Genomic DNA, 16,612 nt, shown 5'->3' with positions numbered 1-16,612 from the left:
CTCTGTTTCTCTCTTTCTCTCCTGCCACTGTTTGTTAGTCTCTCTCTTTCTCCAGTCGTCCATGAACACTTATCCACTCTTTAGTGTGCCTATCCAGTACCTCTCTCTCTCACACATTATTTGGGGAAAAATAAGCATACTTTAAGCATACTAATATTGTTCATGTTTTCTCTCATTCGGTCGCTCCGGTTCTGTCTGTGTTAGTCTTTCAATTCAATTTACAGTAATTAAATTCAATTCAATTCAATTCAATTCAATTCAATTCAATGAGCTTCATTGGCATGACTGTAAGTTTAACAATATTTTTGCCAAAGCAGTGATGCTTTTCTCTCTCTCTCTCTTGCCATTGGTGCTAATGTATTATCTGTTTAAGGATGCCGTGATGTACATCTTTTACTGATGCTGCAAAGGATTCTAAACCTCAAACCCTGTCTCCCTCTCTCTCTCTCTCCCTCTCTACTTCTCTCTCTCTTTTTTGCTCTCTCTGTCGCTCTCTCTCTCTTTCTTTTTGCTCTCTCTATCACTCTCTCTCTCTCTCTCCCTCCTTCTCATTCACTCTCTGCAGGCCTCTCAATCCGTAGTGTGTGCTGGAAAGCAGACCGTATCCTGGCCGGCACGCAGGACAGCGAGATCTTCGAGGTGATGGTGCGTGACCGGGACAAGCCGCTGCTCCTCATGCAGGGCCACAGCGAGGGCGAGCTCTGGGCGCTGGACATACACCCCAAGCAGCCGCTGGCCGTCACCGGGAGCGACGACCGCTCCGTCAGGTCAGAACCCGCAGAGGTCCTAAAGAGCAGCGGTTTTGTCTAGTGCATTGGTTTTGTCTGTTCAGAGTTAGTAACATTGCAGCCTTTGTGGGCTAATAATAATAATATCCATAACACCTGTGACAGTTGGTAAAGTTGAAGTCTCATCTGCCGCCTTATGGCGAGGGTTCTTCTTAGAAAAAGTAACTCAAGACTCCAACCTAAATTTGATGTAAAAGCACAGCGAGGAAAGTGGAATTCATTATCTGTGAGGAAAAAATTGCAGGGAGCATGCAAATGGAGGGTGGGTTGAGGGGCAGTGAACACCAAAACCAATTATTTTGGGGGATCGAGGAAGGTTGAAAAACACTTGTTTCAACCAGTGTTTTCAACCAGGAGTTTTCAACTAGTGATCTGTGAAGGCATTGCTGATGGTCCCTGGCTGTGCATTTAATAATGCAGTTTCACTGTGGAACTGGGAATGTTTGGGAAATGTTGGAAAGTGGAATTTAGTCTGTTCTTGTGCACTGTGTATTGATATTTAAGTGTATGTTTGGCCTCTTGAGATGTCTAGACTGACAATAGAAGTCTGTTGAATAACTTGTGAAGGGTCCCGAATCCACACAGATGCACTGTCAGGCACTGAACTCTTCTGGAAAAAAGATTGCAATACAGAAAGGCAGCCATTTAAATAATAATACATTAATAATCACATGCATTTCTAAACCTCTTGTCCCCTGTATTGCTTGCTTCTGAAGGATTTCTAAACCTCTTGTCCCCTGTATTGCTTGCTTCTGAAGGCTGTGGAGCCTGGCAGACCATACTCTAATCGCCCGCTGCAACATGGAGGAAGCCGTGCGCAGCGTCTCCTTCAACAACGACGGCTCACAGCTCGCTCTGGGCATGAAGGACGGCTCCTTCACTGTACTGCGCGTCAGGTGGGGGAAATACACATGTTCTACCTGTCAGATGGGGTAAAATACATATGTTTTACCTGTCAGATGGGGGAAATACACATGTTCTACCTGTCAGATGGGGTAAAATACATATGTTTTACCTGTCAGGTGGGGGAAATACACATGTTCTACCTGTCAGATGGGGTAAAATACATATGTTTTACCTGTCAGATGGGGGAAATACACATGTTCTACTTGTCAGGTGGGGTGAAATACACATGTTCTACCTGTCAGGTGGGGGAAATACACCTGTTCTACCTGTCAGGTGGGGGAAATACTTATGTTCTACCTGTCAGGTGGGCGAAATACACCTGTTCTACCTGTCAGGTGGGGGAAATACTCATGTTCTACCTGTCAGATGGCAGGTCAGGTGACTGTGTATTGCTAGCGCATTGTCACCTTGTAACTTAGAAACATAACTTTTTTTTTGGTGTTGTTGACTGTCTTACCCACCTTTTTCGTCAGCTTTTACTCTTTTCGTCAGCTTTTACTTTAGAGTGGATATACCGGTAGCAAAATTGCTTCAGATAGACTGTCAACTAAGTGTGTACATCTGCATTCAGAACTAATTTCAGTTTTGGTTAGTTTTTGGGTAATACTGTAGTACACTGTATTTGCTTTGATTTGTTTGTCACAGTCGTGCCTAATGTTGGGGTGACCCTAAACAAAGGCTGGCAGCTAAATCAAGTGACTCACAACTCACACCTTTTTATCAGTCACAATAGTAACTCACAACTCACACCTTTTTATCAGTCACAATAGTAACTCACACCTTTTTATCAGTCACAATAGTAACTCACAACTCACACCTTTTTATCAGTCACAATAGTAACAAGACAACCTTGCCACCATCTTTTTGGTTTCCCCCACCCTGGACCACCTTCTCCTCCTCTTCCACCTCCTCCTCTTCCTCCTCCTCAACAGGGACATGACGGAGGTAGTCCACATCAAAGACCGCAAGGAGGTCATCCACGAGCTGAAGTTCTCGCCGGACGGCTCATATTTGGCGGTGGGCTCCAACGACGGCCTGGTGGACATCTACGCCGTGGCGCAGCGCTACAAGAAAGTGGGCGAGTGCAACCGCTCGTCCTGCTTCATCACGCACCTGGACTGGTCAGTGGACAGCCGCTTCCTGCAGACCAACGACGGCGCCGGGGAGCGGCTCTTCTACAGGATGCCAGGTGAGGACAAACAGTGCCAGAAACAAAATACGGTTTCTAAAATACGGCTGTCTGTTGGTAGGCAGGTAAGTAGACAGGTAGGTAGGTATGTAAGAAGGTAGATAGGCAGATAAGGCTGTTCTACAGGATGCCAGGTGAGGACAAACAGCGCCAGAGACAACACACGTTTCTAAAACACTGTTGTCTGTTGGCAGGCAGGTAAGTAGGAGTGTAGTTAGGTGGGTAGGTTGGGAGTTTGGGAGGTAGATATATAGCTAGGTTAAGTGGTTAGGTGTGTAGGTAGGTACTGAGGCAGGTAAAAAGGTAGGTAGGTAGGGAGGGACTTAGTCTAAATGTGATAAGATGATAAGATAAGATCAGATCAGATTATCTTATAGTAAAGAAAGAAAACTCAACAAAAAAAATGTTAAATAAATAAATAGTTCAGATCAGTTTGTGTTCAGGAGTCTGATTGCTGAAGGTGTTCTTTCCATTATGTATTAGTGTAGGTGTCTGTGTGTAGGCTAGTCGGTAGGTAGGTCAAGTGGGTAGGTAGTGTAATGCATACCCAAAACAGGTCAGTTGTAAGAGCTCAGTTTCCTGTGGGATATAGGACTGCAGTCATTACTGGGGGCTGGGCCATTTCATTCTGTCTGTGGGATATAGGACTGCAGTCTGTACCAAAGATCTATAAATGTATTGCTCTAACTCTTTATGTAAAAGATGGGAAGACTCAAACAATGGACGTGTGAATTAATTTCCATATTTGATAATATTTTTGTTTACTGTAATATAAATTATATAAAAGTCAAGTGAAGGCATCCTGACTGTACTGGGGGCTGGGCCATTTCATTCTGTCCCTCTCAACTTGTCTTGGTCTCTGCCCACAGCTGGGAAGTACCTGCCCAAAGAGGAGGCCAAAGGCATTCACTGGATGACCTGGACATGCGTCCTCGGCCCGGAGGTCAACGGCATCTGGCCAAAGTACTCCACCGTCAACGACATCAACTCGGTGGACGCCAACTACAGCAGCGCCGTGCTGGTCACCGGGGATGACTTCGGCCTGGTCAAGCTCTTCAGATTCCCCTGCCTTAAGAAAGGTCAGGGAAAAGGACAGGGTGGTAGGGGCGGGTGGTAGCACAGCGGTTAAGGAGCTGGGCTAGCATGCAGTAGCCTGAAAAGTTGTAGGTTCAATTCCCTACTTCCACCGTTGCGCCCTTGAGCCCTTGACCCTAAGTTGCTCCGGGGATAAGTGTACTGTAATGTAATGTTTAAAAGGTTTAAAAGGTTAATGTTTTTTTTCATATGTGGGTGATATTTAATACCTGTCTTAATAGTTTATTATTTCCTTCACATATTCCTATATCTGTTTTCAACTCTTGTTTGTTTATGAGGTCTCCAGTAACGTTTACATACATCACAGATTGATTAATGATTCATAACTGACCCATGAAGTATGAGTTACTATACATACATGAGATAGCTGACCCATGAGGTACAGTATTTTAGCTTGTTAACCCGTGAGATGGTGTTCTATGCACTAACTTCAAACTAAACTGAATTCTGTTAACTATCTCTTTTCACGCAGCAGCCAGATCAGTTAACGCTATCTCTTTCCACGCAGCGGCCAATTCAGTTAACACTATCTCTTTCCACGCAGCGGCCAGTTCAGTTAACGCTATCTCTTTCCACGCAGCGGCCAGTTCAGTTAACGCTATCTCTTTCCACACAGCGGCCAAATTCAAGAAGTACATCGGACACTCTGCCCATGTGACCAATGTACGCTGGTCACATGACCTGCAGTGGGTGGTGAGCACTGGCGGGGCGGACCACTCTGTGTTCCAGTGGCGCTTCCTCCCGGAGGGCGTCATGAACGGGGTCTTGGAACCCCTCCTGCAAGGTAAACAAAAACAAACAAACAATAATCAACAAACAGCAAAAAATGCATGCCATGAGAAAGGAACTAGCCAACAGTGACATAAACATGATCACCATTTATTAATTTAATTTCATGAAATTTTAATTATTGTTCTGTCAAGATCTATAAATGTATTGCTCTAAATCCTCTTTATGTAAAGGATGGGAAGACAATGGACGCGTGGATTAATTTCCATATTTGATCATATTTATGTTTACTGCAATATAAATTAGGTCAAGTGAAGGCATCCTGATTTTTAAAATGTCATTTCCTAGAGGGTTACGCTGACTCCAACAGCGGTGAATCCGATTCAGATCTCTCAGACGTTCCTGAGCTAGACTCGGACATTGAGCAGGAAGCGCAGATGAACTACGAGCGGCAGGCAAGTGGAACCACACATAAAATGTCCAAACAGAGGGACTTGGTGACTCCAACAGACACAAACATCACAGATGTGACAACACACACACACACATATATATTCACACACACACACACACACACACACACACACGCGCACACACGCACACACGCACACACGCACACACACACACTACAAGCCCACACTGTACATCCATGCATGCTGTCAAGCCCCATTTGGTCATTTGATTTTTCCCATAATGCCCTCTGTTCCATGCCAGTGGCGGTCCCAGGGACACGCTCCAGTGGGCCAGCCCCTCAGCTGTAATTATCTTCACAGCTGGTTGGCCAGCCAGCTCAGCCCAGCGTTCTATACCACACAGACTACTCCCTAGGCATACCCTCCTCTGCACTCTATGCATTTGGCCTATGCAGTTTGCCCTATGGGTTGTGTAGGATGAAGCCAGAAAGTTCAATAGACGATAAAACATGCACGTTGTGCAGATATGTACACATCCCATCCCAGTGTCAAGAAAAATGGCTAAATGAATTCATGTATATGATAGCAGTATGTAATGTAAAAATGTAATGGTAATTAGTATGTAACAGTAATATGTATTAGTAATTCATATGTAGCAATATATAATATTAATATGATCATATTTGGAGTTTGCTTGATGACTGCATGTGTGTCTCATGTTTCTCTGTTCCGCATAAAGCATGTTTGAATACTATGAAAGGAAAATACATCTTCACATGTAGAGTGTTGAGGCATCAGGATGTCTAGTGTCACTGCATGCCTCATGGGGCTCTGAGTGCAGGCCATGGTGGGGCTTTGATGGACGAGGAGTCCCACGATGCTACTGTAATGTTACAGCTTGTGTTTACTACAGTGTGGAACTCCAGGTGATAAAATGTATGCAGTGTCAGACTTGACTGTTACCCGTGACAGTGAACCTTTAGAAGGAGAAATGTCTTGCTTCTCACTCTTGTTCTCTCTCTCTCTCTGTCATGATACAAATATGCAGTATTTAGATTGATGTATATGGTTTTATGCACTAATAATTGAACTCAGTTATTTTTAATTCATTTAACATGTTCTGAGATCAAGAGTTCAATACAGGGAATGAATAATGAATTTATTTATTTCTCCACTTGATCACTCTCTCTCTCTCTCTCTCTCTCTCTCTCTCTCTCTCTCTCTCACGCTCTCTCTCTCTCTCTCTCTCTCTCTCTCTCTCTCTCGGGGCAGGTCTATAAGGAGGACCTGCCTCAGCTGCGTAAGAAGCTGGTGGGCTCTCTGAAGCGCCAGAAGGCCCCAGATGAGGGATTACGCTTGCAGTTTGTTCACGGGTAATTCCTTGTGTGTGTGCATGTGTGTGGTAAATGTACCTTCCTCTCAGCCTTCATGTCTATTTATCTCTCCGTGCGTTGTTACTTCTGGTACATAATTTTCCTCTTTTTTTCCCCTGTAGTTACCATGTCAACACACTCTCTTTCTCAGCCTTATCAGTGTTTCTTTTCACTGACTGTTTATCACCTCGTTATCTTTCCGCTGTCTCTCCATTGTCTTCCGCTACAATCTCCGACCCCGACTATGTTATCTCCTCTCTGAATATCTCCCTCTGAATATCTCCCTCTGAATATCGCTCTCCACCTTATTTACTCAGCAAATATTCTCTGAACTTTATACACACCTCCTTCTCACCTCCAATTCTCACCTACCATCTACTGATCTAGTTCCCCATCTCTCTCTCTCTCTCTCTTTCTATTTCTCTATCTCTCTCTCTCTCTCTCTCTCTTTAGGTTTAGGTGGAGGTTTTAACCTTTTTTTGTCTCAAAATGACTTGTTCAGCCTCTACATCATCTGGTCACATCATGAAAGCAGTGTGACGCTTTTCAGTACATGTCTCATCTTTGCAAGTGTACGCGCTGCTATCACGTCTGCTGTAGCATTTTCCACTGATGATAATAGAAGCTAATTGTTGCAGCAGTTACTGTGTGAATGGAGCACTTTAGCTACGTATCTGGTGTAGCCTCCCTGTAATACAGAATGTTTGTGCTGTTGCCATGTATCATGTGTTTCAATCGGTCAGTGAAGCTTACAGTTTTTCTCAGTCGCTTTGGTGCTTTTGTCAGATCGGAATGAAAATTCTCATAACTATTAGTTCAACCTTCCACAACATTTAGTCATTTGTGCACATCATAGTAGCAATTTCTCCTTCCTCTGAACAAATTGCAAATGCTTTTGGACATGTATCAGTTGCTTTCATACAATCCTCTTCTGTTTTATAACTTTATCATTTGCTTATGTCATGTCGGTTAAAATTGACTATACTTATGGATGCTGAATAGTCGTTCCCCATAAAAAGAATAGTCTTCATTTCATTGCTTGTCATTACACACAAAATTGTTGAACTAGTTCTCAAATTCTGTTACAATGCTGTAGAATTGCAAAGAGCATATACAGTAAAAATGTGAAACGTACGTATTCAGTGTCTTGTACTCACTTACTCCCCTAAGTACAGCAATGTGTTTTCAAATGGCTGTACAAGTAGTGTATAGTGCTGTCTTGAGCATGTTCAGGTAGTGTCACCGAGTTCTGACCTTTATTTGCATTGGAAAACACTGAGAGAATAAACTGTCATAATGAAAACATGACAAAGCCTTTGACTATCTTGTTCATAAACGGTGGTGTCAAGACTTCTCATTTTGATGACACTGGCAGTTTCATTGACATGAATACTTGCTTTTGAGGAACGGACTATCTATTTTGAGCAAGTGATGTGCTTTTGCAGGTTATCCACTGGGTTTTGCAGTTTGCACTAATGGTTTTGAGAAATGCACTAACTGCTGTGCAAATGTTACGTAATAGTGATGTGAGAAAAGCACCAAAGCGACTGAGAAAAACTGTAGGTTTGAAACCTCCCTCCCTCTCTCCCTACCTCTCCCTCTCTCTCTCAGGTACCGCGGCTGTGACTGCAGGAATAACCTGTTCTACACGCAGGCTGGGGAGGTGGTGTACCATGTGGCGGCAGTGGCCGTGGTTTACAACCGCCAGCAGCACACGCAGCGCTTCTACCTGGGTCACGACGATGACATCCTCAGCCTCACCGTGCACCCACTCAAGGACTACGTGGCCACTGGACAGGTAAGAACAGGAGAGGCTAGATGGTTAGATAGATAGATAGATAGATAGATAGATAGATAGATAGATAGATAGATACAGTAGATAGATAGATAGATAGATAGATAGATAGATAGATAGATACAGTAGATAGACAGACAGACAGATACATACATACATAGAAAGATAGATACATAGATGACTGGGTGGATAAATGGATGGATGGATGGATGGATGGATGGATGGATAGATACCTTGGCCATACTTCTTAACCAAACATTCCAATGAGAGGTACATGATTTTGATTGAGGATGAGTTTCTAATGATTAAGCAGTGCTTGCTAGTTTTGCATAACCAGCCATTGGAATACAGATGGTCTTAGTCTTTTGAATGTACACTAGACAGGTCATCTAGAGGACATGTGACTCAATTATCATCCCTTAAGGAACATGAAAAAACATTGAAAAGGCTCCAGCCGCAGCAGAGGACCTGAAATCTAAGCTGTTGTGGAACTAAAGGGAATTCATTAGAATCTATCTGAATCTGATTTAACAAACACAAACAAACGCATTAGTCCAAACATGCACACAGTGCACCCGAACAGCCCCCCCCAAATGAACTCAGTCATCAGAATAAACATGAACACAAGCGTCTCAGAACAGCTGTGTGAGACTGTGCCATTGATAAAGCGCTGTATAAATGCAAGTTGTTGTTGTTGTTGTTGTTGTTGTTGTTGTTGTTGTTGTCAATTGTGTCATTGTGACTGCACCTGCTCAGGTGGGCCGCGACCCAGCCGTCCACGTGTGGGACATCCAGACACTCAAGTGCTTGTCGCTCTTAAGGGGGCAACACCAGAGGGGAGTCTGTGCACTGGAGTTCACAGGTATTGTATCAGCCAAAGCATGGGTCCACCTTAAAACAGAACACCCTGAGACTAAACCTAATGCAGATGTCACTAGATTTGAGCAGAGTGAGCCACTCACAACTCAAATTGCAATCTTGTCCTTTGGATTTAATAAGATAAGTTTCTTATAGTATTGGTTTGTTATATAGATTATAGAGTGTAGAGAAGAATTTTAAAATATTATGCAATATCAACACCCCAATTGCATATACTGTAGTATTGGATGTCATATATTATGCAATATCAGCACCCTAATTTCATATAGTATTGGATTTTATATAGTATGAAGTATTATGCGTATGAGTATTATGCGTATGAGTATTATGCAATGTCAAGAGCACAATTTCATACATCTATGCTGTATATTTATTCTTTATTTCCTTCTCTTTTTGCTTTCTATTTCATGAGATAGTTTGCCCTTTGACCTTTCGTGTTGGGCTCAGGCTGCCTGCCCTTTTTGAGTTGATTGAGGCAACTGACCCCATGACCCTGTGGTTTGCTTGCCCTCCTCTAGCGGACGGTAGGAGTCTGGTGTCCGTGGGGATCGACGAGGGCCACAGCATAGTGATCTGGGACTGGAGGAAGGGAGAGAAGCTCGCTAAGGCCAGGTAGAGACCGCCAGGGCCCGTCCGCTCTGATGAACTGGAAGAGGGAATAGTCATCAGTGTCTGTCAAGTAGTGTGTGTGTGTGTGTGTCTGTGTGTGTGTCTGTGTGTGTATATGACTAAGTGTGTACTTGTAAAGGCTGTGTATGTGTGTTTATGTGTTTGGTTGTGTGTGTGTGTGTGTGTGTGTGTGTGTGTGTGTGTGTGTGTGTGTGTGTGTGTGTGTGTGTGTGTGTGTATTCTGCAGTTTTTCAGTCCCTTAAAGTCCTTAGGGATATAAACAGAGCAGTTATAGAAAGATGGTCTGGTCTGCCGTCTCGTCCAGACAAATGTCCCTCTCACCTCACTTGTATGTGTGTGTGTGTGTGCCTGTGTGTGTTTGTGTGTCCCTTTTGCCTCACTCATGTCTCTTGTCCTCAGAGGACACAAGGACAAGATCTTCGTGGTGAAAGGGAACCCCTTCCGCATGGACAAGCTTGTCACTGTGGGGATGAAGCACATCAAGTTCTGGCAGCACACAGGTACAGCAGCACACACACTCATCTGGGAATGAATGACACACACACACACACACACACACAGCAACTCTCTCTCTTTCTCTATCACACACACGCACGCACGCACACACACACGCACGCACGCACGCACACATCTGGGTGGGAGGGTTTTACCACTTAACGATTGATTTCATTGGTTATCTACAGTATTTGTGAAGTGCCTAAGAAAAGACATATTTCTTAGTTTATTATATTTTCCCTGGGCCTTTTAACCCCATTGGTCAAGTGGCCATGATGTTTTAAATATCATTAGGACTTAGGAACTACTAGTTTATCATTAATTAATGCACATACATAATTCATAATACGAATAAGACATCGTTAGAGTAACAATTCAGCATAATGGTTAGTCATTTTTGGATCTTAGAATTACTTCTCACCCTCATCGTGGCCATTCATGCACATACATGTACCTAAAGAATACAACACACACACACACTCTGTCTCCCTCTCTCTAAGCGCTTTCAGACATACGTGTAAGACCGGAGGTTCTGCCGATGTTAAACGGTGGGGCCGTATATCTGAACGACATAACCGGTCATGTGGAAGTCCGAATTCACCCGGTGTTTATACTACTCCCCCCCTAGTATTCCCTCCGGACATTATGTAAATGTGCTGTGTCTGAACGAGGCGTAGAACATGCGGTTAAAATTCACACCTAGTGAGAGGGCGTGTTGGTGACGTTTCTTTCGTGCGTCCATGTGGTTAGATCTGACTTAAATGCCAGTGTTATGATGGTGGCATAGTGCTGTCCAGAAAATCTCCGACCTAGAAAGATGCAGACATCACGGAGCTACTGCATGAGGGTATGCAACATTTTGATAGAACACATGAAGGGAATGGCACGTTGTAGCCTACAACTGCATGGCAAGGCAGTAGCCTACAGCGACGTCGTTGACGACAATAACAGGAGTATTTAATAAATTGTTAGCCAACACGGTTTTCATTGATAGCCTTCTCATGGCCTGCTGAGCTAGCTGATATTTGTTGAGCATATATGGCTAGAGAAAATGAAAACGAAGAAAACCCAACTTTGTTCCAAGCTCCTTACGTAAATGCAATAGACACATGGGGAGAGGATGCTTTTGGAAAAAAATAAACTATGAAAAAACTAACAACTTCTGTTATGTTAGTATTTTGTTTGCTTAAAAACGTTGTATGATGGCCTTGAAGTCTTGAGTTAGCCTACTGAATTGGCTGGTAGCCTACCATAACGTTTGTGCATGCTCTCTCTCTCCAACGCAAACCAGATTCTGGTACAACGTTGAAAACAGATAAATGTGTTTATTTGAAGCACACATACAAATACTGTAGGCTAGGTCAATTTCAAGTGCGCACTTACGTGACTAGCCTACTTCAAGTATTAGCCTACGCACAATAGATTTTTCTTCTTTAGCCTACATAATGCATAGGCTACACTTTGTAAACAAAAAGCAGCTGTGACAGGCAGCGGCCGCATATATTCTGCGTCATATCTCGCATCTTGTGAACTCTACAAGCCCCCACCCCTCACTCGACAACCACACGGAGATTCTGTAATGTGCGTGTATGTCGTTCACACATACGTCCGTATAAGGTCAGTATAAGGTCCGCAGGTTAGCATCATATCTGAATCATCCGAAGGGTAGGACCTCCGTTTGACAAACCTCCTCATATACTCCGGTGGTTAGGTATATCTGAAAGCGCTTTCTCTCTCTCTCTCTCTCTCTCACACATACTGTACACACACACACACACACTGTCCCCCTCCCTCTCAGAAACACACACACACTCACTTTCACTCTCTCGCTCTCGCTCTCGCTCTCAAACACACACACACGTACCCCCCTTTCTCCATGCTGCTGTGTGTTGTGGATGGCGTGGTGGGCTGCCCGTCCCGAAGTGCCGCCATGTCACATCATAAAGGCGCCTCTTGAAGTGACTTCCCTGTCAACAGGCCTGGGGGCCGGAGCGCTGTCAGAGTCTCCTCACGGTGTCAGGACACCGGGGCCTGGGACGGACCAGAGGAGGAGATAGGAGATTATGTGTGTGTGTGTGTGTTAAGGGAGGAGGTCATTTTAGACTGACAGTGTGTTAATGTAATCTGTGTGTGTGTGTCTCTCTCTCTCTCTCTCTCTCTCTTTCTCTCTCTCTCTCTGTGTGTCTGTGTGTGTGAGTGACACTGTGATGCTGAAGAAAGCATTTGTGTATGTGTGTGTGGGTGTGTGTTTGTGCGTATGGCGTAGGGTCAACATGTGAGTGACAGATCTGGTGTGTGTGGTGGAACAGTTCGCTTACTTGGCCAGAATAAAGGGCTGTTAGGGGATGAGAGAGAGAGAGAGGGGCCCTCAGTGTGAGTGACTGGACTGTCAAAGCACCACGGAAAGAAAGACACTCACCCCATCCTCATCCTCATCCTCATCTTAAGAGAGGAGGAGTGAAACAAGATTACTGACTAGGGAGGACAAATAGGGTTGAAGGCAGAGGACAGTGTAATTCCTCTTGTACTAGTTTTCTCTATCATTTAATTAAAGAAATTATCATGATGATCCATTATGCCAGCCATCATAATACTCATTATGCCAGCCATCATAGTACTCATTATGCCAGCCACCATAATACTCATTATGCCAGCCATCATAATACTCATTATGCCAGCCATCATAGTACTCATTATGCCAGCCATCATAGTACTCATTATGCCAGCCACCACAATACTCATTATGCCAGCCACCACAATACTCATTATGCCAGCCATCATAGTACTCATTATGCCAGCCATCATAGTACTCATTATGCCAGCCACCACAATACTCATTATGCCAGCCATCATAGTACTCATTATGCCAGCCACCATAATACTCATTATGCCAGCCGTCATAGTACTCATTATGCCAGCCATCATAGTACTCATTATGCCAGCCACCATAATACTCATTATGCCAGCCATCATAGTACTCATTATGCCAGCCACCATAATACTCATTATGCCAGCCATCATAGTACTCATTATGCCAGCCATCATAGTACTCTTTCTCTCCATGCTGACTGGTCTTGATAGTGGTCTTTATTTCTTCCTCCACGTTGACTCCAGGCGGAGGTCTGACATTCAAGCGGGGCATCTTCGGAGGCCTGGGGAAACAGGAGACCATGATGTCGGTGTGCTACGGCCGGGCGGAGGACCTGGTCTTCTCCGGCGCCACCACGGGAGACGTGTTCGTGTGGAAGGACACCACGCTCGTCAAGACCATCAAGGCTCACGATGGGCCTGTGTTCGCCACGTGCTCCCTGGACAAGGTGTGTGTGTGTGTGTGTGTGTGTGTGTGTGTGTGTGTGTGTGTGTGTGTGTGTGTGTGTGTGTGTGTCTGTGTGTGTGTGTGTATGTGTGTATGTGTGTGTGTGTATGTGGTGTGTGCGTGTGCATGTCTGTGTGTGTGTGTGTGTGTGTGTGTGTGTGTGTGTGTGTGTGTGTGTGTGTTCGTGTGTGTGTGTGTTGGTGCGTGCATGCTTGTGTGTGTGTGTGTGTGTATGTGTGTCCTAAGTGTGTTTAAATGGCTTTGGGTTACTGTTTTTGTTTGGGTAGCCTTGGGTTACTACTTAACACCTAGTTGCCATCAGGTAGTGTTTACACAAACACTACACCTGTCACCACAACATAAGTTCAAAGAAAAGGTTCCCTCACAAACAAAATGTGTTTACTATAGAATGACGTTGTAGCCCATTTGTAGTTTTAAAAATAATAAATTCTACCTTTTCAAGAAATGCCCTGTAGGCTACACGTTAGCTATGTTAAGAATCACATGTGCTATAAGGGGCACTGTGAGCTGTAGAGGTCACCTAGAGTGAGGGTGGACAAACCAGAGTTAAGGAGGTAAGCTAGTGTTAAGATCGTGTAATGTCAGCTAGCGCTAGAGTGAAGGTAAGCTAGGGGAAAGGTTATGGTAGCCTAGCACTACAGTGAACCTGTACTGGCCTGTAATGGTGGACTGAGTACTGTTCTATGCTCTGTGTGTGTGTGTGTGTGTGTGTGTGTGTGTGTGTGTGTGTGTGTGTGTGTGTGTGTGTGTGGTGGTCAGGGCTTTGTGACGGGCGGTAAGGATGGGGTGGTGGAGCTGTGGGACGACATGTTTGAGAGGTGCCTGAAAAGCTACGCCATCAAGAGGGCCGCACTCTCCCCCAACTCTAAAGGTCAGTACATAGACGCACACATATCACATTCACAAAATCGTGTGAAGTTGAAAGTGTTTTATTCAGTGGACTGTCTCTTTTAGACAGTTCGGTTTGTTCATATTTCACATTGTTTCGCATCCAGGGCTTCTTCTAGAGGACAACCCCTCCATCCGGGCCATCACGCTGGGCCACGGACACATTCTGGTGGGAACCAAGAACGGAGAGATCCTGGAGATCGACAAGAGCGGCCCCATGACCTTACTGGTGCAGGTCAGTAGAGAAAGAGAAAGACTCAAATTAATTAAGTTTAAAAAATCAAATTAATGAAGTTAATTAATTAAGTGATGTTGTTTTGGTTAGATTTACATGTCCTTGTTACGGGTACATGTTAGTAGAGATGGTACTAGTTTAGTTGTAAGTAACAAGTACATAAAAGTACAACAAGTACAGTTGTTTATATTTACATGTTCTGTTTGTGTGTGTTGTCTGTCTGTCTGTGTATATGCATGTGTGTATGTGTGAATGCATATCTGTGTGTGTGTGTGTGTGTGTGTGTGTGTGTGTGTGTGTGTGTGTGTGTGAATGCATATCTGTGTGTGTGTGTGAGTGTGTGTGTGTGTGTGTGTGTGTATGTGTGTGTGTGTGTGTGTGTGTATTCATAGGGTCATATGGAAGGAGAGGTGTGGGGTCTGGCCGCTCACCCCATGCTGCCCATCTGTGCCACCGTCAGCGACGACAAGACGCTCCGCATCTGGGAGCTCTCAGCCAATCACCGCATGGTGGCCGTCCGCAAGCTCAAGAAAGGTCCGCCCCTCATTATGACATCACTGGATGACTGTAGTTAGTCAGCAGAGAAGTCCGAAGTCAGTTAGTTCCCATCACATGGAAACAGTTATTATTGATGTGTAAATAATAAGGGAATTGTTGACACTGTCAAATATTTGAGGGGGCAGCCGTGGTCTACTGGTTAGGGCTTGGGCTTGTAACCTAAGGGTTGCCGGTTCGATCCCTGACCAGTAGGAAAAATGTGGGCAGGGGAAGTGGTTGAGCACTACTCTCCCATGCCCACATCCACGGCTGAAGTGCCCTTGAGCAAGGCACCTAACCCCTCACTGCTCCCTGAGCCACTGTAGCAGGCAGCTCACTGCGTTGGGATTAGTGTGTGCTTCACCTCACTGTGTGTTCACTGTGTGCTGAGTGTGTTTCACTAATTCACGGATTAGGATAAATGCAGAGACCAAATTTCCCTCACAGGATCAAAAGAGTATATAAACTTATTCTACTTATATATATATATAGTAGACAATACTTTATGTTCCATTCTCTGTTGTGTGTTTTTGGCTGTGTCATGCTGTGTGTGTGTGTGTGTGTGTGTGTGTGTGTGTGTGTGTGTGTGTGTGTGTGTGTGTGTGTCCCTGTCCATGGTTCTGCTGCAGGTGGTCGGTGCTGTGCCTTCTCCCCCGATGGGAAAGCCTTAGCCGTGGGCATGAACGACGGGAGCTTCCTGGTGGTCAACGCCGACACGCTGGAGGACATGGTGACCTTTCACCACAGGAAGGAGATCATATCGGACCTGCGCTTCTCGCAGGGTAAGCTGAGCTTTAAGCACAGTATCCAGTGTTTCCCCCGGGGCTAGACGAGACACGCTTCCTCTGACTGACGCGGGCCTTATCAGGTTGCAGACAGGGCCTCCGGTCTGTCACAGAGTGGTTTAAATACAGTGTGAGAAAAGGAAAAGTCTCTATGTGCTGTACTGGTCTACAGCACATAGAGGAAATTAACCCAAATTCAGTCTTTGATTGACATAATTGGTCTGTAATGAATCATCCGGTTTTGTGTAAGCACTATACTTACGGTAATGTGTTGCTTAGTAGGCCGACAATAAGTGGTGTCCAAAGCAACAAGCATCATTAAGAAGTTGTAAACACAGATGGTATCCACTCCACTCTATTCTATGCAGGACTACAGTACGGGCACTATGACCTGCGTACACGTAGCTCTAGAGCTTTGGGCCTTTAATCCAGTGAAGAGAGTGACCGCAAGTGAGTCGGAGAGAAATGGGGTGGGATCGGGACAGGACCTGGGTGGAGTTTAAACTGTTCCATTCAGCACTTAGACCTGAATGTGATA

The 16,612-nt window shown here is 44.7% G+C and overlaps 1 protein-coding gene across 1 annotated transcript in view; it reads left to right on the top strand.

Annotated features, from left to right (window-relative positions):
- LOC121717970 (echinoderm microtubule-associated protein-like 6) overlaps nt 1-16,612 on the top strand; it is a 52,373-nt gene that overhangs the window by 15,910 nt on the left and 19,851 nt on the right. The window contains exons 3-18 of the mRNA XM_042102694.1: nt 566-767; nt 1,547-1,684; nt 2,627-2,883; nt 3,753-3,962; nt 4,595-4,762; nt 5,056-5,162; nt 6,393-6,493; nt 8,105-8,291; nt 9,045-9,150; nt 9,686-9,779; nt 10,197-10,297; nt 13,407-13,609; nt 14,389-14,500; nt 14,625-14,752; nt 15,145-15,286; nt 15,919-16,071. Coding sequence (XP_041958628.1) covers nt 566-767; nt 1,547-1,684; nt 2,627-2,883; nt 3,753-3,962; nt 4,595-4,762; nt 5,056-5,162; nt 6,393-6,493; nt 8,105-8,291; nt 9,045-9,150; nt 9,686-9,779; nt 10,197-10,297; nt 13,407-13,609; nt 14,389-14,500; nt 14,625-14,752; nt 15,145-15,286; nt 15,919-16,071 — 2,409 coding nt within the window. The remainder of the gene's footprint in view (nt 1-565; nt 768-1,546; nt 1,685-2,626; nt 2,884-3,752; nt 3,963-4,594; nt 4,763-5,055; nt 5,163-6,392; nt 6,494-8,104; nt 8,292-9,044; nt 9,151-9,685; nt 9,780-10,196; nt 10,298-13,406; nt 13,610-14,388; nt 14,501-14,624; nt 14,753-15,144; nt 15,287-15,918; nt 16,072-16,612) is intronic.

This window comes from Alosa sapidissima, chromosome 9 (assembly GCF_018492685.1).
Source record: "Alosa sapidissima isolate fAloSap1 chromosome 9, fAloSap1.pri, whole genome shotgun sequence".
Taxonomy (NCBI): Eukaryota; Metazoa; Chordata; class Actinopteri; order Clupeiformes; family Clupeidae; genus Alosa; species Alosa sapidissima.
The sequence above is the reverse complement of the archived record's forward strand: the minus strand, read 5'-3'. Positions and strand labels throughout refer to the sequence as shown.